Source organism: Vidua chalybeata, chromosome 1, assembly GCF_026979565.1.
Source record: "Vidua chalybeata isolate OUT-0048 chromosome 1, bVidCha1 merged haplotype, whole genome shotgun sequence".
Taxonomy (NCBI): domain Eukaryota; kingdom Metazoa; phylum Chordata; class Aves; order Passeriformes; family Viduidae; genus Vidua; species Vidua chalybeata.
Window position 1 is genome coordinate 144953922 of NC_071530.1, and position 21244 is coordinate 144975165.

Genomic DNA, 21244 nt, shown 5'->3' on the forward strand with positions numbered 1-21244 from the left:
CAGAGTAGTTTAACCAAAGCATGCTTAGAGAGAACCAAAGCTGAGAACATCTACCCAGTTATTCTATAGTGCTACTCTCTCCTCACATTTTACTGAGATGTATTCTAAGAATCATGTATTCTGAGATGAAGTATGCTCCAGAGCCTCAGGCTAGGCAAAATACGTAGGTGTAGCTAAAATATCAAGGTAGGTTAAATATAAAGTTAATAATGGAATAATGGAATCACAATATGAAGAGAGAATATTCATTTTTCTGATTTAGGTATGATTTTATAGGCAGGCAGCAGAGTTAATATATATCCAGACACACTTGGAAATATTTACATTTTCTAAGGCATTGATCATCCACAAAGGGACTAGCAAGATGTATGAGTAATAAAAGCAGGGTATGGCACAGAAAACTGCAAAGCCAAGTTACTATTCAACAAAAAACATCATATACATTTGAAAATTACACTATCCAAAATTACAAATATCAAGGTCTCATTTTCAAACAAATGTATGGAAACATAAATTCTCATTTGAGTGAATTTTGAACATTCAGAAAATATCTTCCTTAACCAAATAAGTAAAATTTTTAGTATTCTTACAGTTTTTGGCAAAAATGCATGTTTGATGCTAGAGTGACAGTTTGTGATTCAATGAGGGGCTGTCCTCATAGGGACAGACAGATGGTACGGGACTGGAGTGTAGAAGGGAACATAGAAGGTAATAACCACAAAAGATAGAGCCAAAAGTTAAAGCTACTAGATGCATAGTCTTAGAATTAAATCAGAATCACAAAGTGAAAAAAATGATCCCATATAGCAGGTGAGGCTATTTCTGCTAAATAGTTTCTTCCTTCAGAAGGAAATGCTGTATTTGATACATTCTGGTGAGCTCACACATATCCCCTGCCCTTACACAACAGAGAAATTTCCTAAAGGGCAGAAGGGTAAGGCTAGAGCACCAAGAGATTGTTTTTTTACTGTATCTCTGGGCAGGATTACCATATTCCAAAAGCCAAAAGTATAAGATGTCCTACAGAGACCTTAAAAGCAACCCAACCCTCCCAAGGCAACAGCAGATGCTGCAGTTGATTAACTTCTCCCTCAGCATCCAGAACCTCACCATATAATCCATTCTCATCTCTGGAACTTCACCTCCCTAGAACTTCCAGCTCCCTGTCTGCTCCAAGCAGTTTCAGTTGAAACATCATGTTGCCACAACCTTCTTGCTCTATGGTCACAGTAATTTGTACAGCTGGTCAGGGGATCTTTTCCAGTCAGGCAGAGCATGAAGGGAAAATGAATTAAGCAACTCTTTTTCCAAACACATGAGAAATGAGAGTAGTGCATCATCCCTTTATTTGAACAAACATGTAACCTTCATACATATGTGTGCCACACAAATTTTGATAAACTGATTCATTCTTATTATTTCACAAGTGGAAAAAGGAAGTAGGTATGTGTTTATTTTCATTATTTAAAAAAAAGCTATCTTCTTACACATTTGCACAATACCACATGTTTTGCATAGTCTCTTTTAGCATATAAAAAAACTGATCTTGTTTAAAGTAAAGGAAATACAAATTTCTATTAATACTCATTTTCATTGTGTTCCTGTAGAGGGATTTTAAATACTAAGGCTTGGCTCTGCAATGAAATTGTCTTTATGCAATGCTCCTTTTTAGGAAAATATGCCCCGATGGGAAAGGCTAGACTGTGTATCTTTAGCAAGCCAGATGTTACCTGTAACTCAGAAACATTCCCAAAGTACTCACAACATTTAAAGACCTTTGTGTGATGTCTCCTATTTTACATACCTTTGGCATGGTGACAACTAAATGACCAGTTGTTTGTGATCTTTTAGCAGAGCTGCTGTCTGGCTTCACTTCCTCAGGGAGCACGAGCTGAAAAGGCTACAAGACAAAATGGAATTGAAGTATATCATGCTAGAATATTTTTTCTTTCTTTCACATGGACGAAACAAATACAAAACCACCACTATCACATCCTTTGATTTTAAGGACACTGCAGGTTTAAATGCTTTCACTTTAGGTATGGTATTACTAAACCTAATAAATTATGCTAAGTAGCTTTTGCTTACAAGTAGAGTCAGATGTATGTTCCTGGAATTGCTGCCATTCCTGAAGTGGTATTTCTAAAGAAGGTTATAAAATGATGCTTGACTTATATCAGCAATTAAATGAGAAAGATTATCCAGTCTATTTAGACATAAATCAATTCTCAAGATTTGTTTATGCAGTTGGCTCAGTTAAAAATAGGGATTTTGGTTTACTGTGGAAGCACTTTGAATTTTTTTTTAAATGATGATAAAATTAAAACCACCAAGAAAAGAGAAAACTGGAATGACATTTTCAATGCCCTTCCAAAAGAACATACATCCATTGGTTTCTGTCAGCTATAAATTCCAGATTGTGAAATTGCTAAATTCTAGCCTAGGGCAACTAGGAAGCTCTCTTCTAAAGTGAATTATGGTACACTCTGCAGGGGGAATAAGAAGAGAGGAGAGAAGGAAAGTGAAATTTTATTTCAGGCTTTGTACATCTTCTGGTTAAGACTTCCATAGTTTATGTGTGGTTCAAAATGATCTTGGTATTGAAAGAACATTCCCTCTGCATAGATGCAAATGACTGGTAACTTACAGAAGTCAGATCCAGAGTCCACTGAATAACTATAGCAAACATTAACTCTTGATTTGAAATGAATATATAAGAAATCACGAACCTTTCCCTTCACCAGTACTCGTATGTAAGTTGGCTGCACATCAACATCAAGTAAAGAAGTGTCCAAATGTCTTCAGCATGAAATATAAATAAATGAATCAATCTACAACAGATCATATAGCTCTTTCAAAGTTTCATAGTTTATAAAGCACAAGCTTAAATTTCAGTTATTAAATTTTCCAAAATACTATTAGGATTTAAAGTTTTGGGGAAAAACACCCCATGATCTTCCTGTGAATGTCACTTATAATAACGTCTTAAGTTCTGCCAAGTCCATGACATTAGCTTTTGTATAACTGCAAGGATTCAAAATCCTTGAGGAAAACAAAAAGGTCTTTCATCTTTTAGTTCAGTGCTTTGCATTAATATGAAAATTAATCAACGTACTATTTAAAATTGTGAAAATAATTTGCTACTATCCATTCTGAAGGTTTTACTACTAAAATTATAACAGAAATTCCCTTTTTTTGTACAGAAATTGCTGGAAAACAAAGAACAGATATACTTTCCTTTCCCACAGAACACAGTAATTTTAAATCTTTCAAACAAAATTTGTGGCCTGTAAAAGCTCCACTTTTACATCTGCTCTTCACTACGTGACACCCGATGTGACTCATGGGAATGCACAAGTACCTATTTCCCCATTTCCCTTCTTTTACAATGTTACTTTACAGGTGAATTTTTCAAATGTTTTAGTCTGCATTTCTTACAAGTGAGCACAGACTATTAAAATACGTACTACCCAGGGTCCCAAAGTGTTCAAGAAATGACTGTACATGGCACTTAGTGCCATGGTGTAGCTGACAAAGTCATAATGGGTTAAAGGCTGGACTTAATGATCTTGAAGGTATTTCCTAACCTAAATGATTCTGTGATTCTGTAGTACATCCAGCAAATTATTGCACTTGAATAGATTTTCTGAGGTTCTAGAAAAAGATCTGTATCTTGTAAGTCAGAAACATAGAGCAAACCTCTTTTGAGGGAAATGAATGACTTTCAAGGGAAGCACACCTGGCATGAGTAATATTTTAGTGCTATAAAACTAGTTCAATTTTTATGGAACAAGTTTCTATTATGGATATATAAACTTGTGGGTTTCCAACCCCTTCCTGAAGAATGGAAAAGGTGACTGTAATGCTTAGCAGTATATTTACTACCTCCTTGTCATATTTTGCCTGATTCAACCAAATTTCTTCCAAGCAATGCTCTGGTACATTTCAAGGATAGGAATGAGCCATGGACTCTTTCCACTAATCAAGGAAAATAAGACAAGTCTACTCTACTCTGTCTCAGGGAGAAGAAGAATTTAACTAGAAGCACATGAACTGTACTGAAGCACTTCTAGGGCCAAAGCATGAGCAGAAAACCCACTCCCTACAGCCCTTATCTGCAAAGGAGGAGTGGAAAAGATTTTAAGTATGTTAAAGAGAACAGGTGTGGAAGACACCTGTCTGTGTCTGCAGAAAACATCAGTTCCCAAAAGGATTATTAGACACAGTGTCTATTCAGGATTAACAGAACAGTCTGAAGGGCCTTTGGCTTATTCAACTTCACTTTTTTGGCACAAGTTTTGAGATTGGTTCCATTATCCACTACATTATTTGTTTTCTTCGTGAAAAGTCCCCGTTACAGAGAGCAGTATAATTGAAACACTGTGTATTGCATCTTATGAGTGGCAAAAATTATTGGGAAAAAAGATCTGACCTGTAAACAGCAAGATCCAAGATGATCTGGTTGTTTTCTTCATCATCTTTCAGAGAAAAATGAAGCCTAATAACAATGACAAGAAACACTTCCAGGATAAATACTACTGGAGTGAATAAGCAAACATTACAGCATAGTTCAAATGTTAGAAATTTTAGATGAATATAAACACCATTTAGACAATATGTCATGTGATCATTTAGAAACAGTTGCAATTTGCCCCATGAACAGAAAAAATACTGGCATTTGAGCCAAGGTCACTCTGATATTTATTTTCTGTTCTCCCTACTCAAACCACAAGAAAAAGAAAAAAAATCCTCTGCTGAAGGTCAGTTAAAATTAAGCCCATTCTGACAATGCAGAACGAGAGACATCTGCTGGTGAAACCTGTTTACTCTATTACATCTTCACAGAAAAAAACAGTTGCAAAATGCATGAAAAACACAGAATTTTCTAATTCTGACCTTATGGTATGTTTAAAAAAAATGCACTTTTTTTCATAGCAATTAATTTGCCCCAAGTATAAAAATCTGTCTGTGCATTTCCAGAGTAAAACCTGATTTGCATAATATCCTTGATTCTATAAGCTTTATATTTGTTGAAAATGAGCCTGTAGATTGTATTAACTGTGTGTTTGTGATCTGTTGGCTGTGTTCTTAAAACTGAGAATGAATCTTACCAGTTATAAATTGATGCCATCTATTACTACAACTGTAAGGAGATCAAGTCTAGGCTTACAAGTTCTGCTCATATGCTCAAACATCTCCCATGCATGAAAGCAGAGAAAAAACAGAATGAAATTACCTACAAATTAGAAGCTTTTGATAAATTAGTTATTAGTATAAAATTAAAGGATTCTGCTTAATAAAATTTACCTGGACTATTTCAGTGACATTAAAATACTTAGATATGATGTGTTTAGGTAATGGAAAGATGCTCAAATGTTAGCAGATCAGATGATAAATTTTTTCAGCAATAAAAATATTTGCCAGATACTTTTCACTCTTTGCTCTCCTATATTCTGGAACAGTCAATTTGCAAAAAAGTTTACAAAGGGTTGTAGTTTATGAGGATTTTTTAATGGAAAAGTGCAAAGAATACGAAACAGCTTTATTTCCCATCTTACTGCATCACTGATCTTGAGAATCCACTAAAACATGAAGGGTGAACAAGAGGACAGAACTATAAAATTTTCCAAGAGGAATCTTAATTAGAACTGAAGAAGAGAATAGTCTGTCCTCAGCAGCAAGCAGTCATTCCTCTTGCTAACTTTCCAAAAGAACATCAGAGAAGTTTGGACATTTTTATGGACATGAGACTTCCACGTTGAAGCAAAAACTTTGGAGAACACCATCTGCTTACTTGTATCTCTTTCTTTATGTCTCTCCAATACACTGCCAGATTGCACTGAACAGCTGTGACATTCTTGTTGAAGTCATGACAAAAAATGCTCATTGGTCTGGCTTTATGTGGGCACATCCACAGACTAAATTCAGAAAACTTGGGTGACACAAACAGGAATGCTACTAACAGTGAACTCTGTTTCTCCTAAAAAAGATAGCTAGAGATTTAGTCTAAATGTCTCTGCTTTTTAGAGGCACAAGCAAGTTCTATTAACACAAGATTTAAATTATTTTAGGCTTGTCTTTTTGGATTAGAAAATGATACAGTTTTTTTTTTCAGTCTACACATTTTTACTGAAAAAAGTACATCAGTGCAATGGAAAGTATAGACAGACTAAACATGGCTCTACATGACAATAAACATGATACTAAACTCTTCCACTACCTTTAATTCTCTCTGTTTTACTGGAAACTGTGCACTGCATATAATTCCTTGAACTTGCAAGGATTTCTAAATTTCCAAGATTTAGAAAGCAGTCTCCATGCTAATGGTCAGCATGGTCATAGATTTGGTTTTGCAGCTAAATTGGTCTTAAATGGACAAACTTCTCAAGAGAACAGCAAAGAGGTAAGTGGCCACTTTCTCATCCCAGTGTCCTGCAGGAGACCCCTATGGGGAGCTGTTTATAAGGAATAATGTTTGCACACAGTCTCTTGCTTTCCATTAGAAAATGAAGGTTTGATTCAAGTAAAATCAAAGGCTGATATCCCTGGAAACTCATTTCAAAACACCCAAAAACCCAAGTGCCTTTGTCAATGGTAGAACACAAGACACTGCCCTGTATCCCCATCCTCTGTTGCTGGAGACCTCACTCAGGGTCACAGGGCCTCTTGCCACAGAAGCTGATTATCCTTCCCAATTCTGCCAGTTTTACACCTGTCATAGAGGACAGAATGATTTTGTCCAGAAATATTATTGGGATGTATTTTTTCACATTTAAAGTGATTTCTCATACACATTTATCTTCAACAGTTAACTTTTTATACTATTAGCAAAATGCTCCAAGAAAGAGCCTTACTATAGAAGGGAAAAGACTAAAATATCTTATATCTTTTACAGAAAAACAAGTTCTTCAATCTTTAAAGACAAAGATATTAAATTAAAAAATCCTCAACACTTAACACAATTACAACTGATTCTTTTTCCAGCATCAGAATATAAATTTAGAATACAGTTTTCCCACAAGGAAAACTGGAATATAATACTGCAACAAGAATTTGTCAGCCCTCTTATTTTTGGATTGTCTCATATATTGAAATAGTTGCGCAAATCAACTACAGAGAGATTAGACTGTTTAACCTCTTAACTTTACATACTTAGGCACATTCACATTCAGAACTTTTCCTTCTGCAGTGACCAATGTCCAAGCAGTCTTCTCTCTCTTTTTCGATTCCCTTAACAAAACAGAAAGAAAAATTGTTTATGGTTAATCATTAAAAAGTTGCATTATTATGTATAATAGCAAAAATAAAGAAGAGGGTGGCAAGAGGTAAGAATTATCTGGTATTTGATGTTAAGGCTACAATTTAGTTCAGGAACAAAACAGATTGCCTCATGGGTCCAATTCCACATCGAGAACATCTAAAGATGAGCAAATAATTTATAATGTCATGACTTACATGGACAGTGACTTCTGCTGCATGTTATTTGGTATACCTCAAGAAAACCATGGATGGCTTAAATCTATGAAATGGGACATTTTTCTATTTAATTTTTCTAGTTAGGAATGATCAAACTCATCATGAGGTGTTGCCACTGATATATGGTTTGATGTATGGGCAAGCAATTCTACAGAGTTTTTATTCATGCTCACTTGATTACTCCCACTGAACAAATGCTTGGCCTGCCTCCAAACAGCATCTGTCTCTCAATCACTATTTTGCTCTAGCAAAAATAATTTTAATGGTCAAAAGATTAAAAGCAGCATCAAATAGGATACAGTAGGACCAAAGGGCAGACATATAGATTATTTGTTGATGCATGTATTACATTTTTTGTTGTGTTCTTTGTTCAAAAAATGCAATACATATTCCTGAGTTATTGATGATGTACTGATATATTACTTTAATATTCACTATCCATTTCCAGCTATTAGCAATTAAACTATGTCTGACTTTCATTAAGTACAATAAACTAGCTAGGATAAATTTATCTGCCCAAATATAGTAGATCACAGTAAGATCATTAAGACTTGTAATACTGGTATTTTCCTGTGTAAATGTTTAGATTATGAGCAAGGGAAGGAAGAGCAAGGAATCTTAGTAACATGAAAAAGAAAAGTCTGTTCACAGCTAAGTAAAAATACCAAATTTTCTTTAAAAATACAGCACTGTAACTGTCATGTTGCATTAATCCACTCTTCAGCTGGTGGTTTTGGCCACTTTAGTCAGCATACTAAAAGGGAAAACATTTCTCAAAAAAACCCCAACAACAATCCATTACTTCTTTTTTGTTCCTGAACCTATTTCTTATTATAAGTTCAAGATTAAGACCATGTTAAAGGTAAATAACTAATGATAGATATAAAACATTATTGATTTAGAACACCTAGGGGGAAAAAAACCCATAAAAATAGATCTGATCTATAAATACAATGGATTTGAAGAAGAAATAAAAGCACGTAAATAGATCTACTGGAACAACTACATAAGACCAATTTCTGTTTAAGAAATACAATTATCCAAGTGTTTAACACTATTCCATAATATAAATCAGCCTTTATGTGGAATTTGTAGACTGCCAGTCTCCACACCTGAATTCCTAGAATTGACACTTAAATGCCAAGTGAATGAACCACCACTCTGTTCAAAAGATGTTCTCAGAAACACTTCACAAATTATATTCTACCACCTGTTAGCTTTTAATAATCTGTTCCCAGATGAAACTGTGTATACATGTGAATCATTTTAAGGAGATGCCATGAAACTTTCTCAACACCAAATCAAAATGACCCATGAAAGGATTTTTGAACTCTTTCAATGCCTTGGAAATTTAGAAAAATTCAGAAATTAATTATTCTATCTTTATTATAACACTGTTTGGACTGTCCTTGAATCTTTAAAGGAAAGCATTTGGAACACATTTGCTTTTGACTAAAGCAAGGCATTTCCAAACACAGCAGAACTTGAACTGGCTAGAATCTGAGTTTCACAGAAGTTCTTCCAAGAACTTAAATTAATAATAGCAACAAGTTATGCACATTTCCAGATTTCCTGAAGAATTCCCTAGGACTGATTTTTTCAATACTTAGCCTTGACAAAATTTTAAAAAGCAAGCCCTTAAAAAGAACAGCTAAAAAAATCTCCAGCACAAAGTATGTTATATAAGTAAAAGAGAGAGACAAAAAAGAAAAAAAGAAAAAGACGTTGTTTACAATGTCTGTGGAACTGATAAGCCAGCAGCAATACTGGGTTTTTTTGCTAGTATCTGCATATATTTTGCATGTTCAGCAAAACAAGTAACAAATTTATGAAGTTTTAAAGGCTTTTCAGGGACCAGACTTCTTCGGATTCACTATGCTGAATAACACAGATAAAAGAATCTTACGACTCGTGACAAATATTTTTGATAAAATATGAGAAAAAAATTTCTCAGTTACATGGAAAAAGTGCCTGAAATGCCACTTGTGCAAAAAACTTGTAGCATGGCCTGCATTATGGCCTGCATGGCCTGCCATCTGCACTATGGATAAATGTTTTTAGCAGAATGTTAAATGTTGAACTACACAAAACAGTTAGCCAACAGAAAAGTGGAACTTCTAAACTCCATAAAAAAAAATTTAAAAACTTATATTCAAAAACTCTGAGGAAAAATAAAATAAGGAGTACCTAAACAAAGTGTAGAAAATGAAAGAAAACAAAAAACAACAATCTGAATATTCAGTTTAGACTGTATACTCTTTTAACAAGCAATGGGGATTTAAGCTGTCAGTTCGCAGTAATATTTAATGTCAGGCAATCATTTGCCTGTTCTCTGCACCTTTGAAAATTTCTCCTTTAATTCATCAAAGATATTAAAACAAAGAAGTACCTTACATTGTCTTTAGCTCTTCGTTTTTCTTCAATATATCTGTGAGTTTCTAATCTAGATTCTGGAGTATATGGTGTAGGCTCCTCCCAAAATTTCCTGTCTTCATCATCATTTTCAACTGTTCTGCATCTTTCCCGCTCTCCATCTCCTTCCGCCTGACTGGGTTTTTCCTGTGGGGAGTCTGGGCTATACAAGATCACTGAAATATTACCCCAAAGAAATGAAGGAACAGTAACTTGCTAATAAATTACTGCAATAATATTTTTTCAACCCAATAATAACTGTATTATTCCTACCAAGAATGGTATTTTATATATTTGAAGAACATACTCTGCTCTGCTTCTTTTGTTAATCAACAAAGCATATTTTGACATAATGCTTTTCATTTACCTGATTATGAAGTGATAGTATAGCTATACTTAATCCCCTGAAAACCCTGATAGATAGTTCAACAGATTTAATTTCAGAAAAAGAATTTTCAGATACCCTCAGAACTTTCAGGTGAGAAAAAAACCTTCAGTCCATGTGCTGTTTAAGAATTCCCAATATTAGGCAGCAACAGATTAGAAATTTATAAGGTAGCAATGAGTATCTCCTCAAATGCAATCTTAACACCTGAATAATTTTTTCTCCCTAGCTCTAAGCTTCTGTAAATCTCTATCAATAGAGAGAGAAAACTAAATTTATGATACAAGTGTGATGATTGAGGAAAAAGTTCTGCAGGCAGCTTCATGAAATAGTTTCGATAGGATTAAAAATAAGATGGGCGGCAAGTGCAATAGAAGATGACCCCAGACAAAAATTCTGCTGCTGTCTAGGTAATGTCAGTGACATGAAGTGGAAGAAGTAGGAAAATCAACACCAATGGCCTGCAATATTCCATATCAGTCTTCAGATGCCAAAAATAATGCTAAGGCAAAAGCATTTATAGATGAACAGCTGCTTCCTATGGAACCCCTGCTTTACCTTAAGTAAGAATTTCCAGCTGTTCTCCTGAAAGAAACTATTAATTACACTATTTTGGCACCCAGACAACTTAGCTTGGAGTTTTGGGAGAAAAAACTCTATTGAACTGTGTATGCAGGTCAATAATAAATTATGTTTGTAACTAATTATAGTTTTCATTAGAGATAACATGCATGAGGAGAAATAACTCTGCTTGAATCAACCATAAAGATGAACAAAAATATCTAAATGGAATTATATAAACTCTTCTATGGAAAAAGCCAAACTTGTGAATAAAGAATAATGTTTACAAACAAACTGTTGTTGTTTACTGTTTACCTGTCAAATCCAAGCTCAGAGTCCATCTGTTTCTGTTTCTCATCCTTTCTTTCTTGTATTCTTCTTTGAGCCTCTTCCTTTTCTCTGGCCCTTTTGAGAAGGTAAGCTTGTTCCTGTTCCCTGATTTTCCATTTCACTTCTGGATAGTTTTGAAGGGCTTTAATCCTCTCTGAACGTTCTATTTCTTTACTATCCAAATACTTCTCAAAGGGGAAAAAAATCAATATAAATATGTGAGAAATTATAAACATATTCAAATCAATAAATCTATTTGATTATAGTTTAATTTTGATAATTAAGTTCTGTCTATAATTAGACATGCATCTTTCACATACCAATAGCACTATGTAAGTTATACTTTATTACAAAGAATTAACAATAACTTGCTATTCAGATCTGAAAGTGGTTTTATGTGTCTAAGATCTGCTTTTAGCATTTTCCAGGCATTTTAATTAGTCTTATTAGACTATACAGTAGAGAGAGTCCCTTCAGCCATCTCTGGTCTTTGTCTGACTTTGATTCAGCCAAAATTATTTCTTTTGATGTCTAAGTTTATTGCCAACTGTGTAAGTTAATAACTTTCAATAAGTTAAGCAGTGCCTGTGCTTCTCTGAGGAAAATTGTGAGGATATACTTCAGGCCTGAGACTGTTTCATTGACAGGAAATGGTTACATCAGTTCAGTCATTGCACAAAACCACAATCTCAAAGTATCAATTTCCAGCCAATGCAGTGTCGTGCAATTTTACACCAACTTGTATTTTTTTACTGTCTCACACTGTAGGATTAGTACATATTGTTGGAATGGTACAAACAACCCACTAACTTTCTGCAATCGTGCTAATAATTTAAAAATACATTGTATATAACAACCATGAAGACAAAAAGTGCCAGAACTGTACAATACATTTATTTGAAAAAAAAAATTGAAAAACTTTTGTTTAAGAATCTCCAATAAAGATGACAGAAAAGTTAATGAGTGGTTCCATCAGAATAGAACCAATTATTATCATATTAGTCATTAATTCTTTGGAATAGAGTTTAATTTCCTGTGAACATTAAGAAAAAGTCGATTAGCTTTCCAAGTACAGGTGTTTATTTTGTTTAGGATAAATATATTCTGTCAACAGTACTCATATTTCATCTGGATTTAAATTTAAGTTTTAAAATCTTACTTTTAATTGCTGAAGAGTTGCCACTACAAATTGTCTATAACCTTCAAATTCAGTACATGGGTTACCCATTAGAAACAATTCCTTCAGATGAATATTGCATTTTAGGGATTCAATACTGGAGAGTTCACCAATGAAATTGGCTGTTAGGTCAAGTTTTTTCAATTCTTCACAGCCTGTTTGAAAGAAAACTTAATTCAATTTGTCCATAACATAACTGTACACATGATATACATACACACACATGTACACACTTAGATATAAAACTCCATTTGTGTTCTGTAAACTGGTTTCATTCTATCAGAACACATCTTTTCCAAGACTCTGAGTGAAAGAGTGACTCACAGCTAAAGTTTATGAGCTTACAATATTTACAGGAATAAAAAAAAAGTCAATAAAGTACAAAACACCATAACATTGTTGGTTTTATCAGTATCAAAACTTTGTGGACATTTATAGATGAGCTATTAAATATTTAATTTTCAGATAAGCTGGATTTCATTTTAACAGTCTGATTGCCTTGATACCCCTTCTCAGCTAAGTCTCAATCATATGGCTAAAATCCAATCCAATTGCTTAAGGACAGTAGGATCAATTATGAGTTTCAGTTCTGAGTATGGTTAATCTCTGGTAATATTATTCAACTACAAAGAAAATATCTCCCAAAACCTCACTGCAACTTAGGTTTTCCAGTTGTGGACTCAGCTGTCATTGTAAATACTTTATCACCAGTTAAATTGCAAATACTGGTGAGAAAGTGTTTGTACTAAAACAATTCATTACAAACAGAAACTCTAAATTAGGTAACAAAATGCTCTGGAAAATCTGATTTTTTAATTTATTAGTCTTTCCTTTTATCCTAATATGTCCATGAATCATAAACTTGACTCCAAGAGTAAAAAGTTTAGCTGAGAGCAAGCTCAACTTTGATTTACATCACTGTAATCACTTTCCTTTCCTGGTCTATTTGCTAAGTTTTATGCACAGTTGAGCTGTAAGAAAGTAAATAACATAGAACAATTTATTAGAGGATTTAAATAACCCAAATTTATACAAGGGCCAATCCCAAAGGTTGTAACTCCTAAGTAAATGACAAATCACAGTAATAAATAATACAGCCTGATAGTTGAATTTAAAATTTAGTGGCATGAAAACAAACACAACTTTCTCAACAAACTCCTAAATATGTACGACACTACCTACTTCACCATTTTAAAATTTGTGTTTAGACTATTTGCTTGTTTCTTATTTAACCCATCCTCTTGAATCAGCTTGCAGACTAAAAACCACAAAGTAAACCAACCAACCACCCAACTAAACCAACAAAAGAAAAACAAAACAAAACCAAAACACACACACACATACAAATAATCAACCAACCAATCAGTTTGTTAGTTTTTTTTTTTTTAACTGTTCCTTTGTCAAGGTCAATACATTAAAGATTCAGCAACTGGTCTAGTCAGAACTGAGAAACAGAAAACAATCAAGTCATAAATTATTAAAGTAATACGTCATGTGTTTATGGGTCGCTCCAAATCTTAGATTTTAATCTTGGAAAATGCCATATTTTGCACATGAAATGTGCAAAAGTGACAGGATAAAGGATTAAACACAGATAAAACAGACAGGATTTCAAGCCATGAAAGAGAAAAAAATCCTCTGAAAACCTCTTTTTAAAAAACTCAGGCTCTCAATGCAACCTGTGCTGAGCACAGAACTTCCTTGTGTGTGACAATTGATTCCTGAAGATGAAACGTGACCCAGAGACATTTAGGAAAGTTCAATAAGAAAAATTCAGCAGTAGGAAGTGCTCGTTACAAAGAAAAACTTACTGAAACCCTGCACCCAAGGATCCTCTACATATCCACAAAATACCCCCACAGGTGGGCACACTTAATGGCTTCCACCCTCTTTTACACCGAGTCACAACTTAAGTGTTCTAGTATGAAGAGGCAAAATGGCTTTTTTCAAAATCTGACCTTCCAGATTTTCAATTCTTTCAATGTTGTTCAATGCTACATTTAAATATTCCAGCTTCTTTAGTTTGCCCACATTTTCTGTAACAAAACATAGATGGATTATTTCAGTTTTCAGCACTAGAAAGGATAATATGGTTTCACTTGCTTACTTTAAAGCAACAATGAAGCAGAAAAATAGGAAAAGACAAATCAGAATATGTACCATATTACTGGACATTAATATTTTAATGTTAATAAAAAGACAAAACAAAAAAAGTTTTCTGAAAACACTAAATAAAAAAGCAAAAAGAAATAAGGAAAGTTATAAAGACATTTTTATCGCAAATCCATAAAACACATAGCTAATTCAAGAGGAATGGCTGAAAAAGCATAGTGAGACATTCCATCTTGGGAAATGTGAGTTATCTACAAATTCAGTGACATGAATCCTACCACAGTTTACTAAGAACTTGGAGAGGTATTTTCTACATAATTCACAAACAAATTATGACATCAATTTCTCAGCAAGAACTTGTGCAGCTTAGTTTGGATGTTTGTTTTTGTTGCAATATTTCTGTAATGAAATGAGTATTTCTGTATTTCTGTATGATGTGAGAGCTGTGTTGAAGCCAGTGGTACCACTCATGCACACAGGGGATGCCTGACAAGCCCCTGCCTGCTCATGAGGCAGGGTTGATCTCGAGAGCTGCATCAACATTTGATTTTAGAAGAGAAAAGACACAGCCCAACAGAGCCAATATAAACCATTTCCCTCTGATATTCAGAAGCCTGCTTGGAACTGCTGGGTCCTCTGCAAGGAGATGTTGGTATCCAATGGAAAGAAAAACTTCTCATCTTCAATACTGTGTAACATAGCCCCTGTTGACAATCATCTTGGTCACCACTATAGTGTGGGGAGGGGTTGGTGGTGCTTGTTTTGGTTGTTTTTTGGTTTGGGGTTTTGTTTTTTTTTTTTCATTTTTAGTTAAGGTATTACCTCGGAAAGCTGTCATATTATACAAGAATATATGAATCAGCAAGTTGCATACTTTTTCAACTCCTACAGTTAGATTATGGTAATATAAAAATTGCTAGCCTCAAAAATGATATTGCTGAAAAACTTTTGTGTTAAAAAAGCAACAATCTGAATATAGTATCCTGTGCTAACCTGAAGGAAGCCTGAGTTTTGACAGAAAAACCACAAGATGAAATCTTGTGCCTTATTAAGGACTCATTAACAGAAAAAAAAAACACAACTTATTTTTGTCCTTCTTTTGATGGGGCAAAGAAGCACAAAGCAGTTGTTCTCTCTCAAAACTTGTTCTCTCTGGGAGAAGATTCCTCCACTTTAGGAAATGCTGAATCTCAATCTCTCACTTTAGAGTTTCCTGATGAGCCCCTTGAGAAAACTTTAAGGATTTGCCTACAAGTTCTGAGCACAGAACTTCCTCCTAAAACCTTAGCATTTTTGTCTTCCTCTTAAGGAACTTCAAAGAGATATACTAATATAATTTCTGAACACTTCCAACTTTCCGTTGTTCATCTAGACAATACGTGTAGAATCTAAGCTTTTCCAGGCCAAGGCTTGATGTCACATCTTCCAATATGCAACAAAACCAGACCATATGAAATTTTATCTTGTCCTGTGGTGCAGGAAGACCATTAAGGCTTTGTTGCAGAAAGTTTGGTTCATGCACACAAGCAAGTATTTTATCTGAATAACAATTATTTCAATGTTAACAAAAAAATAGGATTTGCATGAAAATGAAATTTTTAAAAAAGCCTGAAAGAGCTAATCCTGTGATATCAGAGTCCATGGTTATGGTAAACTCTTTGACTCTCTGCCACAAGATGGGATATTTAGACAATATCCTGATTTTTGAAATTTAAATCCGTGAAAGGTGTTTCACACTCATATACTAGTGACTTCTATCTCAGTAGTATCTTTTTAATCTAAAATTTCCCTTGCAAATTCCTGAGCTTCTTAGAAATCTAATAAAGAAAGCAGGAAAGTTCCTCTTGTTAGGAGGACAATCCTTTAAGTATAATAGATTTTTATTTCAAAATTATGCATGTGAATACATTTTAAAAGAATCATACTGACAAAAGACTTACCAATTTTCGGAATTAGGTTATTCTGAAGATAGAGAATTTTTAAATCTCGACACCATTTGTCAAGATGCTCTAGCTTTTCTATTTCCTGCTGATGTAAGGAGATTTCTTCCAGTGAAAAAATTTCACCATTGTTATGTTCTGCACGTCTTCTAACAAGATCTTCAGTGACTGAAAGAAACATTACATGTCATATTTCCCTTTAATCATTTTCTGCCATCTGACATATGAGCAAATTATAAAATCATTAAAATACTTTGTTCCACCATACCAAATAGCCCAGTAGAAATGACAACAAAAATAAAATCTGCCAGAAAAGATATCAAGATATCAAGTACCAAGTAGCTGCCACAGTAAACATCTTTTGTGAAACACAATCATGTCACCTGTAACATTTGGAAAGATCCATATGAAAACTGCTGAGTCTTCCATAAGAATGTGATACAACCCTTGCAGAAATTAATCCAGCAGCCACTATTTTCAGCATAGCTTGGGTTGCAGATTGATTCATGTAGACAAGTGGCAGAGTGTTTTATGCTGTTTTATTTCCAGATGCCAGATGTTCACATCCCAGACAGCAGCAGGGGGGTGGGGGGGAAGCAAACTACAGCGTGTCATCATATTTTTCCAGCAGCACAGTGTGCATGGAAATAAGCAGGATAAATGCTGAAAGTGGGCAGATATTATTTATGTCATAACTAACTCATGCTTATAAATGTTTGTGTTAGAATGAAATGTATACCTGGTATTTCTTAGGCACTACCAGCTCATCAGAGCCAGCAAAGGAGTTTCAGGGGCTGAAAAACATCAGAGACCTGGGTTCAGTTATCATGTTGTAATATTTAATGCCACGCAGTCTTTCAAACAGTGAAAAGGCTCTATATAATGAAGGTAAAGAAATTCTACAAGAAACAGTGCTCACTCCTGAGCTAGATGCTAGAACTTTGTTTCCAGCACAAAGTGCCAGCATTTTCCTCTCCTTGACAAGCATTGGACTATAGTGAAGTACTGAGGAAAAACACAGGGTTTTATCAAGTTAGCATAGGTATTTTCATGGTTTTTAATGCTTAAAAAAAGACAAAAAAAGCCTTACAAAAAGGCTCTGAAGAACAGTAAGTAAAAAGAAAAAATACATAAAAATCTGTGAAAACAAACTTCCTACCATGCATTAATTAAAAGTACTCTTTACTTCTTTGTTTCAGGGAGGTTTTGTGAAATCATCCAGTTTTATTAGTGGTCCTGGAATGGCTGCACACATTCACATGGACCAGCAAACTGTGTACCAATACAGCCCAAACTCTCATGTGTCCATACAGCTCCTCTATCTGCAGTCTTTAGGAAAGGGGTGAAACTAGTTGTGTTTATATTTATATTATTTATAGATGTCCAGGCTTAAATCTCCCTTCTGCTCAAAAGAGTTTCACCTGATAGAATTAATTTACAGAATTAAATGTGGAGATACAAATTGGTTGAAGAGGGGAACCTGTCTGCACATAAATCATATTGGGAAAGGTATCTTTGTCTCTTTTAACCACACTGAACAAGTTTATTGCATCTGAATAATCATCTTCCCTTCCACTTGAACTTGATTAAAGTAACAGAGAAAAGAGAAAAAAAAAGAAGTCAATAACTGTGGCTAAATACTTCAGTCTTCACAGTAAATGTGAAAAAACATTGAGATTTCTAGTAAGTTACTTGGCAAATCTGCTGGAAATTGAAAGAAAAAAAAAAAAAAGTCTGCTTACTACTGTGTTTGTCTGCAGAGTTTTCAGTGCCACTATCACCAGGTAATTTTGAGCAGGAGAACAATACTCCCCATTTTGGACACATACACACTGGTGGCAACATTATGCTCTATATCCTTTATACAAAAAGAAGTCATAGAAACTATTCCTGAAAGCTTAATTACAGCCCAATTTCCATTTGCTGCTGAAAATTATTTTTTGCACTCATTCTGCAAAAATGTCCACTTTCATTAATAGATTTTTTGCAAAGCAGAGACAGTCTTTCACAACAGAAGCTACAGTGAAGCTTCAGAAACCAATTTGAGATCCTGTTGTAGGGAACTGCCTGAATATTTGACATTTTGTGTAAGATCTAGTTCATTTAAGAGGAAGGAGGGAAACAAGCTTGCAAGAGAAAACAAATATTAAATAAAATTTTAAATAACAGCAGTTCCAGGACATTGACAAACACACTGAACTCACTAAAACATTCATTAACCAGATTTTCTGGTGTTGTGTGCAGTACCAGGAGACTGGAGCAGCAACCTGAGAGATCACAGCTACTCCCAGGTTCCCATGAACACAGGAGGAAATGAGGGATGGCATCAATCAAATGGAGAGAACAGATCTTGAAGTTGCCTGGGCTTCCAAAAATTACATGTTTTACTCAAAAAATGAAACATAAATGAAGGATAACATTAAAGAAATTGAGAGAATAAGCAGATGGAGAGCTGCAGGTATATCAGAAGATGGTGCTGTATTTCAGGAAAATGAAGTATACCAGCATTACTTTAAGACTCAAATTCATGCTGCACTGCTCAGGAGATAAAGTCATTCTCCTTCAGGCAGTGCCTGCTCCAAGAGGGCATCTGCCAGCTTCCTGCAGGGAGAAGGAGCTCCTGTCCAAAGCACTGTGTCAGCCCAGCACGGGACTGGCAGTCCAGTGATAATACACAATCAAAACAGATTGCAAGAAAAACCACAGAGGAAGGGAACTCCTTTTTCATGACTAAAAGGTGTGAGCACTCAGTCTTTTGGGTCATACTGCTGTACCTGTAAAAGACAATCAATTCATAAGTACCAGTATAGAGTATTTTACCCCATTTGGGGTTTTTCCACATCTGACAAACCTGAGCTCTGACATAAGCCATCCTATCCAGCATCTCCCCTTGCAGGGGCTGCCCCACACAAGGAGGGGTCCCCACCTGGGCCACCCCAGTCCCCACTGCTGGCCCTCTCAGGGGCTGCTTTGGGAGGCAAGGAACTTTAATATGCTTTAATGTGCTTTATGTGGTGAGATAAAATGGGGGTTATTGCCAGGGAGGAGGAAAATCTGACAATCATCCAAGGGAGGCAGAAGGGCAGGGGCTGCCAGGGGAGTGTGGGGATGGTGGGGAAGGGAGACAACTGTGGCAAGAGAGAACATGAACCAGAGAATTGTTTCGATTGGAAAACACCTTTAAGATCATCTAGCACAACCCAGCACTGCCAATCCACCACGAAACCATGTCCCTAAATGTCACATCTATGTGAGTTTTAAATAACTCCAGGAGTATTGACTCCACCAGTTCCCTGCTCAGTCTGTTATAGTGCTTGACAATCCCTTCCATGAACAAATTTTTCCCAACATCTAAGCTAAACGTCCCCTGGCACAACTTGAGGCCATCTCTTGTCGTGTCACCTGTTACACGGGAGAAGAGGGCGACCGCCCTCTGCCCACAGCCTCCTTTCAGGGAGTTCTAGAGAGCCGTAAGGTCCCCCCTGAGCCCCCAGGCTGAACACCCCCAGCTCCCTCAGCCGCTCCCCATCAGACTCGTGCTCCAGCCCCCTCCCCAGCTTTGTTGCCCTTCTGCGGACAGGAAGGAGGCGCGCAGGGCGCGGGGCCCGTCCTGCAGAGGAGGGCAGGGGCCGGGGACGGGAGGGAAGCGGCGCTCTCCGACACTCACTGCGCACCATGGCCGCCCTCGGGCGCCGCCGCCATTCCCGGACGCGCCGCGCTGCCACAGCAACGGCCCCGGGCGGCGGCGCTGAGGGCGGCGGGGCCTTGCTGTAACCCCGAGCGGAGCTGCAGCGCCCCGGCGGCTCCCGGCCCTGCCTGCCCTCGGCAGGCGGAGATCGGTGTCTTTTCCTCAGGCATAAATCTCACGTCTCGTCCTTTGCGTGACACTTCTGTCCCCCGCTTGCATATCCGTCAGCTAGTCTGCCTCACACATTTTGGGCTGAAAGCTTGTTTTCCGCTGTTTGCGAAAGCAGCCTGTCACAGTCTTTTACAATTTTAGAATCGTAGAACAGTTTAGGTTGGAAACGACCTGTAAGATCACCAAGTCCACCCTTTAATCTGACACTGCCAAGTCACCACTAAACCATGTCCTCCAGCGCCAGGTCTACACCTCTTCCAGATTTTTCTAGGGATGGTGACTCCGCCACTTCCCTGAGCAGCCTGTTCCAATTCTGGATCACAACCGGCATCAGATCAAAGTGGTAACATCAGGAAAGTCATTCTGTATTTCCTACCTGTCTTCATTAACCTAAAGGTCTAATCAAATTGAGAGGTCACCTTTTACTAACAGGAAATTCACCTATAAATTTAAATAAGGCAGTAGGAATGTTTATAATGATCAAATTCATTTATTTAGCCATTTACCTCTGATGTAAATGCAACTCCCCATAGCCTCTCTGCAGCTTTCTATCTATATTGCAGATTAGAGGAGTATGAAGGTGCCATTGAGTTAAGGCTCCTGAGGTTCGTGGAGATGATGAGACACCAAGGAGCAGAAGTACTTAATGCACTTTGACTCCATAGTATCTGACTGGGTAAGTAACAACTCCACTCGGAGGACAGCGAGGTTTGCACAGATGGTTGGATGTGGCCCAGGGCCCCTGCACAGAGTCACACACATTAAAAAAGGGCCACTAATCCTCCTACCTACACATTGATATCAAATTGCAGCCTCTTCAAATAATAATCATTCACTAGTAATATTATTTTTTCTTTTACCTTGTTTTTGCTATGTACAGTATTTTAAAGCCTGTGTTTACATTGTATAACATTGAAATGCATATGTGATTTGATTAAGCTAAAATCAAAGGGGGAAAGTGTTCTTCCTTTTTTTCAGGTATCCTAGATGAT

General features: G+C 36.2%; 1 protein-coding gene across 3 annotated transcripts in view; it reads right to left on the minus strand.

The window, feature by feature from the left end:
* Nucleotides 1–20251, minus strand: part of DNAAF11 (dynein axonemal assembly factor 11) — a 35089-nt gene extending 14838 nt beyond the window's left edge. For 2 of the 3 annotated variants that reach the window (XM_053945634.1, XM_053945640.1), the window contains exons 1-10: nt 20068–20251; nt 16394–16561; nt 14300–14377; nt 12324–12496; nt 11150–11349; nt 9866–10051; nt 7153–7230; nt 4433–4498; nt 2730–2799; nt 1805–1900 (exon numbers count right to left, since the gene is read on the minus strand). In XM_053945634.1, the coding sequence (XP_053801609.1) occupies nt 1805–1900; nt 2730–2799; nt 4433–4498; nt 7153–7230; nt 9866–10051; nt 11150–11349; nt 12324–12496; nt 14300–14377; nt 16394–16561; nt 20068–20251 (1299 nt within the window). Of the gene's footprint in view, nt 1–1804; nt 1901–2729; nt 2800–4432; nt 4499–7152; nt 7231–9865; nt 10052–11149; nt 11350–12323; nt 12497–14299; nt 14378–16393; nt 16562–20060 lie in introns of all 3 variants that reach the window. The other variant, XM_053945649.1, reaches the window with a different exon arrangement.
* Nucleotides 20252–21244: the final 993 nt, after the last annotated feature.